General features: G+C 36.4%; 1 protein-coding gene across 10 annotated transcripts in view; it reads left to right on the forward strand.

Moving 5' to 3' along the window:
• MAP4K3 (mitogen-activated protein kinase kinase kinase kinase 3) overlaps window positions 1-12,350 on the forward strand; it is a 187,146-nt gene extending 174,796 nt beyond the window's left edge. For 8 of the 10 annotated variants that reach the window (XM_015112178.3, XM_077959681.1, XM_015112179.3 and 5 more), the window contains 6 exons: window positions 794-965; window positions 3,011-3,079; window positions 3,158-3,250; window positions 7,167-7,237; window positions 9,728-9,783; window positions 10,923-12,350. In XM_015112178.3, the coding sequence (XP_014967664.1) occupies window positions 794-965; window positions 3,011-3,079; window positions 3,158-3,250; window positions 7,167-7,237; window positions 9,728-9,783; window positions 10,923-11,010 (549 nt within the window). In that variant the 3' untranslated portion in view covers window positions 11,011-12,350. Of the gene's footprint in view, window positions 1-793; window positions 966-3,010; window positions 3,080-3,157; window positions 3,251-7,141; window positions 7,238-9,727; window positions 9,784-10,922 lie in introns of all 10 variants that reach the window. The other 2 variants (XR_003721773.2, XR_013402837.1) reach the window with 1 other exon arrangement.
• The last annotated feature ends 223 nt before the right edge of the window (window positions 12,351-12,573 follow it).

Here is a 12,573-nt window from a genome sequence, read left to right on the forward strand (position 1 = left end):
GTTAACCAGTGTGGCTATGCCACTCTATCTCCCACCACCAGTGTTGTGTGAGCGTTTGCTTACTCCTCTCAGATGCTTTTTAATTCATTCTTTTAATTTTAGCCATTCTGGTGGATATGTATAGTATCTACTTATTGTGGTTTTATTTCTTGATTACTAATGAGGTTAGTGTTTTCCATCTATTTTTTTTTAGTCCTTCAAAATGTGAATTTATTCTTTGTAGCAATATAAAAGAAATTTTAAACTTACAAAAAATTAAGATGGGTTGTATTGTAACTGTGAGTTTATTTGATAAAATCACGAGATATGAAGCTAACTTTTTTAAATTTATGACTTTTTCTGTTCACATCTTACAAGAGGAGTGTCTCTTGCTAATTAGCATTTCACTTCTCTCATCCATGTTTGCTCAGTTGATTAAGAAGGCAGAGGAGTATAACTGAAGAAGCATCAAATTGGGAGACAGGAGACTGCCACAAAGGCCAGGGGACATGGGCCAGTCACCCAGTTCCTGGGCCCTAGTTTCCAACTTTGAAAAGAGAGAGTTGGACATGTGACTTAGAAATTCCCTTCCAGCCTTAATGTTCTAAAATCATGTAATTATAACTTTAAAATATTTTGTGGTGGTAAACCTAAAATCTTTGTAAAGATACTCCACAATTTAGATTTTTCTACATTACCTGAATTTCTGTGACAAGATGCAGTCTTTATTGTAGAAAGCTGTTTTATAGTATTCTTACAGAATTATTTGGTTTTTATTTTCCTTTGTTTAATGTATTTTTGCTTCTTTCTCTAGCACATAGATTTTCCTATACCATGTCCACTTAGAATGTTTGAAATGCTGGTAGTTCCTGAGCAGGAGTACCCTTTAGTTTGTGTTGGTGTCAGTAGAGGTAGAGACTTCAACCAAGTGGTTCGATTTGAGACGGTCAATCCAAATTCTACCTCTTCATGGTTTACAGAATCAGGTTTGTAATTTTTATGGCATTATTAAGGGTAATACATATACTGGTTTTATAAGGGTAATACATATGCTGGTTTTATAAGTAGTAAGTTTACTCTCTTATTAAGCAAAAACTGCACACACTGCCAGTCTTCAATAACTATTACTAAACTGGAAGAAGGGAAGATTACTCTCTTTAAAATAACTAATTCATATGACAAATTTAAAACATTGGCAGGCAGGGCATGGTGGGTCATGCCAGTAATCCCAGTACTTTGGGAGGCCAAGGTGAGAGGATCGCTTGAGTCCAGGAGTTCAAGAACAGCCTGAGCAATGTAGCAAGACCCTGTCTCTATAAAACTTACATGTAAGTTAGCTGGGCATGGTGGTGGATGCCTGTAGTCCCACCTACCAGGGAGGCCAAGATGGGAGGATCACTTGAGCCCAGGAAGTCGAGGGTGCAATGAGCGATGTTCATGCCTCTGTATTCCACCCTGGGTGACAGAATGAGATCCTGTCTCTAACTAACCAACTAAATCAAGCAAACATTGCCGAAACATGAGACTGAGAGCACATACACCAGTTTTTTTATTTAGAAATGAACATGAAGGATCTGATCCTCAAAGACCTGTATCTATTATTGGTATGTATGTATATTTGGTATATATTAATAAACAATTGTGCATGAACACACCTCTTACTATAAAATGAGGTATACACCTGGGTTGTTATTTGATTTTGGTGACATGTATTTTAAATAACAATGTCTCTTGAAGGACACCATGTATAGGTAACCCATAAAGTCATATTTGAATTAATCTTTCTTGGAAATAATTAAATTAATATTACAAATTGAATACCAATTAAAGCACTTTTTTTCCAAACAAATAAAAGGGAAATAACAATTTATATAGACTCAAATATTTTTTGTATTTTGATAATACTTTTTATATGTTTCACATTTCCTTTTTAGAGAATTTTACATGCATCAAATTGTTTTGATTATGTTCATTAATATGAAAATGAATACGAAATGCATATTAACATAGGAAACATTTAAAACAAAACTTGGGTACTTAACGTTTTCATAATTCTCAGAATTTTTAAGTATTTTATGTACTTTTAAATAGTGTATACCTGAAAATTTGTATTTTACATAACTCCAGTTGACCTGCCTCCCTGAGGTGATGTTACCTTTTTAATCATACAGCATCACTTTACTAGGAGTACTGGTAAAAGTGATCATTGAGTATGTAGTACATAGCAGCAATTACCAGACTTGAGCATTCATCAGAGTCACTGGGAGACTTGTGACATTGTTGGGCCCCACCCCCAGAGCTGTTCATTTATAGTCTAGATAGAACCTGAGAATTTTCGTTTCTGTGAATTCCCAAGTGATGCTGATGAGGTTGACACAGAGACCATAGTTTAAGGCATATATAGACAAACCTCAGCCTGGGTAATACAGCAAGACCCCATCTCTAAAATTTTTTTTTAAATTAGCCAGTCATGGTGGCCTGCACCTGTGGTCTCAGCTACTCAGAAGGCTAAGTCAGAGGGTAACTTGAGGCCAGGAGTTCAAGGCTGCAGGGAGCCATGATTGCACCACAGCATTTCAGCCTGAGCAGCAGGCTCAAAAAAAAAAAGAATTTTCATTGCTGTCAGTTCCCAGGTGATACTGATGGTGTTGATGCAGGAACCATAGTTTGAGAACTACATGTATTTACAAATCTCCCACTAATAGAAAATTTGGTTTTTAAAAGAGGAAAAGTTGCATTATAGGATATTTTAAGTGTAGTTTGTTTTCTAGTGCAGTTGGCATTCTGTATCCATGTGTTCCGCATCACCAGTAGTGTTGACAACAGCCAACATATGCTCTGTTGAGCACTTAACATTGTTTAGCACTTGCATCAGCATTTAAACCCACATAGCCTGGCTCAGTCACTACGTGTGTATTACAAGACATATCCATTTCAAGTACTGTTATCCTCAGAATTCTTTTTCTTAAATGTTTCCATGCTTTAAGTATCACAGTTTCTCTAGGTTTACCAAAATTTGTTTGTGTTGTAGATACCCCACAGACAAATGTTTCTCATGTAACCCAACTGGAGAGAGATACCATCCTTGTATGCTTGGACTGTAAGTTTTTATTTATGAATGTCTTACTTTAACAAGACTTCTTTTATCTTAGTTTCTGAGTGACTTTTTTTCTTCTAGGTTGTATAAAAATAGTAAATCTCCAAGGAAGATTAAAATCTAGCAGGAAATTATCATCAGAACTCACCTTTGATTTCCAGATTGAATCAATAGGTAAGTCAAAGTTTTATAATTCTTTACATTATGAACTCCTTAAAATAATTTATCTGCTAATTATCCAAAATTAAAGATTGATACTATTAAGGACGCTTTTTTTAAAATAGAGGATATGGCTGGGCATGGTGGCTCATGCCTGTAATCCCAGCACTTTGGGAGGCCAAGGTGGGTGGATCACTTGAGGCCAGGAGTTCAAGACCAGCCTGGCCAACATGGTGAAACCCCGTGTCTACTAAAAATACAAAAATTAGCCAGGTGTGCTGGCACGCGCCTGTAGTCCGAGCTACTCGGGAAGCTGAGGCATGAGAATCACTTGAAACCTGCGAAGGGGAGGTTGCAATGAGTTGAGATCGTGCCATTGCACTCCAGCCCGGGTGACAGAGTGAGACTCTTGTCTCAAAAAGTAAAATAAAAATAGAGGATATAATAAATATGAAGTCACTATCAGCCTTCATTCTTATACATTCTCTAAAATAGTTTAATAACTGTAGTATAGATAATGTTATCTTCCTTGTAAGAAATAATGTCATTTCTCATAACATAGTTTTGAATTCCCATTTCCTCCAGACTCCTATAGGGTTTTTCTATAAGTATTTTAAAATTCAGTACTTAATATACCAGATTATGTTTTGGCTGTTGTACCTGCTGATCAGAGAATTTTAAGTATATGGAAGTTTCTTCTTGTCATTCTCACATTTTGCTTAATAGGAGTTTTTTTCTGGAAAAGGATTTCTGACAGAATCAATATTTTTTAAATGACTGCATTCAAGAAAAATAAGGTGAAAATTATCTTATATAGGATAGTGCTGGGAAAATGAATGGTGATTAATATTTAACTAGGCACACTTTTTCTGGTGTTCCTTATCAGTAAAATAAAGATATTTGCATGTATGTATATTAGCAGAGGGTAAGGCTAAAGTCAGTTAGTTCATTGTCTTATTCCAGGTTCTGTTTTCTGCATTCTTCCAACTAGAATGTCATTCATCCAACAAACAAATGATTATAATAAGTCAGTTTCGAGGGATATCTGATCAAGATGTTAAAATGGAATCTCTGCTTTCAAAGACGACATAGCCAGGGTCAAAAAGCAAGATCAACAACAGAATCTCAAAGCAGTATACAGGTCTGAAGCTAACAGGCCCGCTGGGCTCCAGTTATAGAAGTATCCCACAGGAGATGGAGCACCACAGCCAAGTTCATTGCTTGTAGTGCCTGGTAATCAGGCATGATGGTTTTTTATCTACCTCCCCCATTAAAGGAAGAGATAATCCCTATCCTGTGCAAACTGTTTCAGATTGCAGACAAGGAATTCTGAATAAATCAGTGTTTAATACTGATGCTAAAATCAAGCAAGATTAGTACAGAAAACAAAAATTATAATCTTATGAAAATCGATTTTTTGAAGTGTAAATAAAATATTAGCAAATAGAATTACACATTATCAAATAGTAGACTATCCCAGGAAAGCAAGGATGGTTCAGCATCAGAAAATGTATTTATGTAATACATGACACCAAGTTTTAAGAGAAAATCATGTAGATGCCCAAAAAGCATTCAGTAAAATCTGTCATTAATGATTTTTTTTTAATAATACTTCTTAGCATATTGGGAATAGAAAAGAATGTCCTTCACCTAGCAAAGCCTATTAAAAATAAGTTTAATGATCAAATTAATTCCCATTAAAGTGGAGAACTAAATAAGGATGTTTGCTATTATTAAATTTCAATATTGTGTATTAGACGAGAAAGGGAAAATATGAGGATTAGAAAGAAAAAGATGAAAAGATCATTTTTTGCTGATGGTATGATTATGTACATAGAACATTAAATCCTATAATAAATTACAAGTGCTAATAAGAGAATTCAGAGTTGCTGGATATGAGTAACACCAAAGAATAGCTTTCCTAAATAATCAGTGAAAAACTTAATTGGAAGAAAGACCCCTTTCACAATGGCAATAAAGTAACATATATAAGAATAAATGAAATCCAAACATTTTTAAGATCGTTATTTAGGAAACTCCAAATTATTTTTTTAAAGACATTAAAGAGTCAGCAAGTGAAGAACTACATCGTGTCCATGGGTAGAAAGACTTAAATGAGAAAGATGCCAGTTCTTCAGTTAATCCACAGGTTCAGTGGATCTGCAGTAAGAATCCCAACATGATGTTTTGTGCCAGTTGATAAGCTCCTCTTAAAATTCATATGGAATGGCCAGGCACAGCGGCTCACGCCTGTAATCCCAGCACTGCAGGAGGCTGAGGCAAGAGAATTGCTTGAACCCAGGGTTTTGAGACCAGTCTGGACAATTTAGGGAGACCCCATCTCTACAAATAATTTTTTAAAATAAAAAATAAATGTATATGGAAGAGCCAAAGACCAAGAATAATAAAATAAATGTTGACAAATCCTTTTCTACCCAATATTGAAACTTACTATAAAGCCATAGTGATAGTGTGATAGCAACACAGGAATAAATAGGTAGAAGAGTGAGACAGAAGAAAGGGCCCAGAAATAGACCCACGTGTAAATGGAAATTCATGGCATTATGTATTAGTGGGGAAGAAATGGACCATTCAACAAATGATGCTGGTACAATTGGTTACCTGCAGAAAACAAAATAAGATTTCTTCCTCCCTGAATACATGCAAAAATGTGTATTAAAAATGTATATATAAAAGGCAAAACTAAATCTTGTTCTACATGCCCTGTGCTTCAGTAATTCTATTTATGGGTGTCTACCATCAAGAAAGATTTGTACATGTATTCAAGATGTACAAAAATGTTTATTGCAAAATTGTTTGTAATAATGAAAAACTAGAAATAACCTAAGTGTTTATCATACCAAATATATGAGGGTTGGAAACATTCAATATAAAATTTATATTGGGCCGGGCGCGGTGGCTCACGCCTGTAATCCCAGCACTTTGGGAGGCCGAGGCGGGCGGATCACAAGGTCAGGAGATCGAGACCACGGTGAAACCCCGTCTCTACTAAAAATACAAAAAATTAGCCGGGCGCGGTTGTGGGCGCCTGTAGTCCCAGCTACTCGGGAGGCTGAGGCAGGAGAATGGCGTGAACCCGGGAGGCGGAGCTTGCAGTGAGCTGAGATCCGGCCACTGCACTCCAGCCTGGGCGACAGAGCGAGACTCCGTCTCAAAAAAAAAATAAAATAAAATAAAATAAAATAAAATTTATATTGATAATATAAGCTTATAGTAATAGTGAAAACATGCATGAGGTTGATAAATACCAAATTTAAAATAGTGGTTATCTCAGGGACGAAGGAAAGGCCAGAATTGGGAATAGGGCAGGGTACATAGGGGATGCCAGCTGTATTTGTACCCTGGCAGAATGTTAGGATTTGATTGTTGGGTGGTGGATACACGTGTATTTCTATGTAAATTTAAAGCAAATATGGCAGAATGCAAATATGGCAGAATGTTAGGATTTGATTGTTGGGTGGTGGATACACATGTATTTCTATGCTGTTTTCTGTATTTTTCTATATGTTTGCAGTATTTTATTTTTGAATATTATCAAAACAGGCCTAATGCAGTGGCTCATGGCTTTAACCCTGGCACTCTGGGAGGGCGAGGCAGGCAGATCATTTGAGGCCAGGAGTTTGAGACGAGACTAGCCTGGCCAACATAGTGAAACCCCATTTCTACTAAAAATACAAAAAAAAAATCTATAACAAAAATATTTTCAGCGAATTTTTTCCTACCAAAAAGATGCATAAGCTCTGTATAGTATATTTTTAAACTTTTCAAATGTAAACATGCCATATAAATATGGAATAGCTGACATTAGTTGTGAATTGCAATATTGCTATATGAGATAGAGGGATGAAATGATGCTTATCAGTTGAACTTTTGTACTATTAACAGTAATTGAGCTGTTCTTACCTGCTAGTGTGCCTACAAGACAGTGTGCTAGCTTTCTGGAAACATGGAATGCAAGGTAGAAGTTTTAGATCTAATGAGGTAAGTAAATTATGTCCGTTAAGTAGTCACAAAACATTGTCAAATTCCACTTCAAACAGTTTGATTCCTAAATGATACAAGTAATGCTTGATTGGCCAATTTTATTAATACTTACGTATTTAGTCTGTTAGTAAAGTCAGTAGCCCGTACTCTATAGCCACCTCTCTCTCTCCACTACTCAAACAACTTATTGCATATTTAATGTGCTTCCAAATAATCACTCTAAAATTTAGAACAAGAACTTGGTAGTCTGCTAAAAGTGAGCCAACTATGATTTTCTTTCAGCTTTCCCAGAGGAACGCCAGGAGCAAGAGTGCTAGTGCTGGCTCTCTCTGGCCTTAAGCACCTTTTCTATCTGGTACTTAAGAAATAATGACCAGTACAGACTATAAGTAAAGAACCATATTTCTCTGGAAGCCCACTTGCCTCTTATTTTCAGCATCCTTATTCATTTGACATGTATATAATTCTTTGCCCCTTTTACCTTTCCTTTTTACTAACTTTTAGCTATGCATCTCATGAGTCCTTCCTACCTCACAGAAATAATTTAACTCTAAGCCGTGTGACATATTCAAGTCAGTTCAACGTTTATGCCGGAAAGTTCTGAGGTTATAAACGTGAGCAAGATGTGGCACTTGCCCCCAGAATGTTATAAGCACATAAAATTGTCAGAAATTCTTCCAGTACCCCCAAGCCAATCTCAGTCATGTCACTTGGAAGGAAGCTTATTTGTTTCTTAAACTGTCATTCATTAAGCTCAGAGCGTTTATTTCTAACAAAGTAAGCAATATACCACAGTGTTCATGAGCCTGGGTTCCAGAGTTGAGACACTAGACTTCAAGTCTCAAGTTTAGCTAGTTAGTAGCTGCGTGACCTTGGCATGTCACCTAACTTCTTTCTACCTATATGTTTTCATCTGTGAATTGAGTTGTTATGATTAAATGAAGCAAAGCATGTAATGTGCTTGGCCTGGTTCCTGACCTACAGTAAGTGTTTAAAAGGTAGCTGCTGGCCAGGTGCGGTGGCTCATGCCTGTAAACCCAGCACTTTGGGAGGCCGAGGCAGGCAGATCACGAGGTCAAGAGATCAAGACCATCCTGGCCAACATGGTGAAACCTCGTCTCTACTAAAAATACAAAAATTAGCTGGGTATGGTGGTGCGTGCCTGTAGTCCCAGCTACTCAGGAGGCTGAGACAGGAGAATCACTTGAACCCAGGAGGCGGAGGTTGCAGTGAGCCGAGATTGCATCACTGCCCTCCAGCCTGGCAACAGAATGAGACTCCATCCCTGCTCCAAAAAAAAAAAAGGTGGCTGCTACTATGTTTCTAAAAGTAATCCTCACGAGTGGGCTCACACTTTCTAAAATCACCTGAGGAACTGAGCAGGGAGATAAGAACAGTCAACAGCTAATAAACACTAGTCAGAGAAAGAAAAGCATTACAGACAAATAGAGAGTGGTTTAAAAACTGAAAGGAAAAAGTTCACCCAAAAAGTCACCTTAAAACTACACAGGCAGCCCATCAATACACACCTCCAAAAATGTTAGATTCTTCTAGTAGGCAAACCCCAAAATATGTTGGTAATCACAGTCATGATGAGCCACAGGTGTTGGAGTGTGCTGAGCGTGTTGTTTCCTGCAGGTGTGCTGGGTTACAACAGAAGCTAAGAGTCATTGGTGTTCAGAAAATCTAATTGTAGGGGTATTGATGGAATAAATTTAATTTCAAATCCATTTTTTCTTCAGCCTCCAAATTTTGGGGAGCTGCTACTGCCCTATATTTATTCTTAACTCCTCAACTGGTAATTGGTCATACTGAGGACTTCTTGAAGGATATATGGTCATTACAAAATACCATTTCAAGAGAATGGGGAAGAAATGGGAAAGATAATTATTATGTATTGAGCACTTCCTTAGCTAGGCATTATACCCACTAATCCTCATAAGAACACTGCAGGGCACTACTGCATGGTAGAGCTTTTCAATCCCGTCTTGCATAAGGCAAAAAACCGTTTCTAGCAGATTATATACGTTGCCCAGTAAGTGGGAGAACTGAGATTCAAACTCAAGGCATGTTTGGCTTTTTAATATTTCCTGTTAAACTACGTGGCAGCCTTTTAAGTAAAAGAACCAGATCTAAGTAGCTTACTGCTGCCAGTAACCTTACCATTAGCATTAACATAAATGATGAAAGTTTCTAATTAATAAAATGGATTTAGTGCTTTGCTTTTAAATTTTTCCCTTGAAGTCCTATGATTTAACAAGGAAATCATTTTCCTTTGCCTGTATTTTATGATTAACTCAAAATTAACCACATTTCCCCTAGACTAACAAATTGATGTACCTACATGCTGACTTGAATAAACAGTCATGCAGGAATATATTTTCATTTTAGGGATTATGTGTCTTTTCTGTTGAATTATAATGAAGTGCCCATTGAAAATTTTGTGTCTTTAATTTCAGAAATTAAATTTATGTTTTAATTGAACAGGTAACACAAGAAATTTCAGATAGCACAAGAATTTTCAGGCTGCTTGGATCTGACAGGTATGAAAATGAGCTGTATTATTAAATACAGAGTACTAAACATGTTTTGTAGATCCAGCATGAAACGGATTTCTTTTTCAAGAGAATTGAAGTGTCTGCAATATGTTCAGCATTGAATTTTTCACACTATAAGAATTCACAAGTCAGAAAGTTAGAAAGCCTTTGAAAATGTACCTGATCTTCCAAGTAACAGGAATGTATGGATCTGTCAGTACTAGTTTGCATTAAACATACTGACATCTGATTTGTAGCAGAAGAAAGAGGAAATACCATATGTTAATGAACAGAACTTTTTGTTGTTAATGCCAGATAGGATTTTGGAGACCTGTTCTGATTGACTGTCGGGGATCTGTCAGGGTGGTGGGAGAAATTATAAAGTCATAGGAAATAGACACAAACCTTCTTGGAAGGCCAGAAGGTTTGCATAGCTTCAGTAAAAGATTTGGCTGAAGGCAGCTGAATTCTCTCCAAAGCTTAGGGCGTAGATACATAGGAATGTAGAGGAGTTTATCTAAATAGCTTGTTTACTCATGTTGTCCTAAAACCATCTTTGATCATTCCGGGGCAGGACTGCTCTTTCCAGGGGAGAGCAATCAGATTAATTACCCACAGGTGTGTTGACTCAAAGCCTTTGTCATTAAATCTGTGCTGAATAAATGCCCACAGGGCCAGCTAGTCAGGGCACATGGCTGCTACAACTCTTTCTGTGAGTGCCCTGGCCCCCTAGCTGTTCTTTCACTGAATACTGGTGTCTGAGTATGTTATTCATCCATCATGCACCCTGGGTCTCTCTGGGTCAGACCCTGGCAGTTTAGCTTCTGATTCTTAAACTGCAAATCATTTTTAGAACTTGAAATAGGAATTAAGTTCTCCCAAATGATTTCTAATATAGGTTTCTCCCCAGTTCTGACTCTTAGAAGAACACTGGCCTAGAGGTGGATGATAGTGGACAGCAAAATTACTTCCCAGAGCTAGAACTGACCCTGCAATCACAGTGATAGCAAATGATTTCTGCCCACAATCAAATGAGCAGCATTTATAGAGACACATATTGGAGAAGCAATGGAAAATTTGGGGGCTAACATTAGTTTTCAAGAATAACTTTGTTTTGTTATATGTTTTTTGTTTATTACTTTTAGGGTCGTGGTTTTGGAAAGTAGGCCAACTGATAACCCCACAGCAAATAGCAATTTGTACATCCTGGCGGGTCATGAAAACAGTTACTGAGAATTGTTGTGCTTTGACAGTTAACTCTAGAAAGAAAGAACACTACCACTGCAACAGTAATGGATGCTTGAAGCTGTACAAAAGCTGCAGTAACCTGTCTTCAGTTACTTTTGTAATTTATTGTGGCATGAGACAAGATGGGGAAAATTTTGTTTTAAGTGGTATGGATATATTTAGCATATTGAACCACACAAGTGCTTAATTCATTGTTATGTAATCTTTGTACATATAGGCAGTATTTTTTCTGTGAAACTTCATATTGCTGAAGACATACACTAAGAATTTATGTAGATAATGTACTTTTATGAGATGTACAAGTAAGTGTCTTATCTGTACAGCTGTAAATGTTGATGAAAATGCAATTGGGTTAATATTTTAAGAATTCTTTAGTATATTCTTGGGTGTGGCTATATTACAAAATGGGATGCTGGCAATGAAACAATACATTTAACACTATTGTATTTTTATTATATGTAATTTAGTAATATGAATATAAATCTTGTAACTTTTAAAATTGTAATGGAGGCTGTAATCATTTTATAATCTTGTTTTTAATTTTAATGCAAGTACACTGGTGTTTATATTTGCACAAAGTATTGATATGTGATGTATTAAGTCACAAAAGTAAGCTGTGACATTGTCTATAAGCATTTGGCTCCACAAATGTATTTGGATTGTTTTCTATGTGAAGCAAACCAATTACAATTAACCACCTGTTGTAGTAACTGGTCTTTTTATATTTAAGCAGAATCCTGTAAGATTGCTTGTCTTTGCTTAAAAATAATACCTTTGAACATTTTTGAATCACAGAATAGCGGTACCATGATATAATACTGCAATTGTGGTCTGAATTACAGTATGCACAAAGAATTAATTAGCATTATTAAAGAGTCCTCACTAAACATTTCATGTAATCACACTGAAGAACTGTAACATTCCAGAGAGTGAAGTGGTTCAGATTTCTCTTGGAATTTTTCTTTGGTTGGCCTTATTTTATGATCCTTTTCATATTTCTTTTGACTTAGAGTATTAGTACATGGCCAAAATAATTTAGTTACTACCTCATACAAACAATATAATGGTTACTACACATCACAGGAACTTAGTTTTGGTTTAAGTCATTTTTGATTGCTTTTTTCCAATGGAATATGTATATACCAGGTTTTAGCAAAATGCACACTTTTGGCTCTTTTTGGTATATGTTCTTTATATTTTAATGTGAGTATATACACTAAGAACAAACTAAATTGTGATTTATGGTCTTCATTTATTTTAATTGATAATGGTTTTAAAATATGTTCCTGATTGTACATATTGTAAAATAAACATGTTTTTTAACATGTTGTTGTATAGTAGCTTGTCATCTGGTTTAATCTGTGTATAGTAACACTAAAACATATTAAGGGGGAAAGCTTTATTTGTTTTGTAGTTAAATTCTTTTTTTTTTTTTTTTGAGGCGGAGTCTGGCACTCTTGCCCATACTGGAGTGCAGTGGCCCGATCTCGGCTCACTGCAAGCTCCGCCTCCTGGGTTCACGCCATTCTCCTGCCTCAGCCTCCCGAG

Source organism: Macaca mulatta, chromosome 13 (genome assembly GCF_049350105.2).
Source record: "Macaca mulatta isolate MMU2019108-1 chromosome 13, T2T-MMU8v2.0, whole genome shotgun sequence".
NCBI lineage: Eukaryota > Metazoa > Chordata > Mammalia > Primates > Cercopithecidae > Macaca > Macaca mulatta.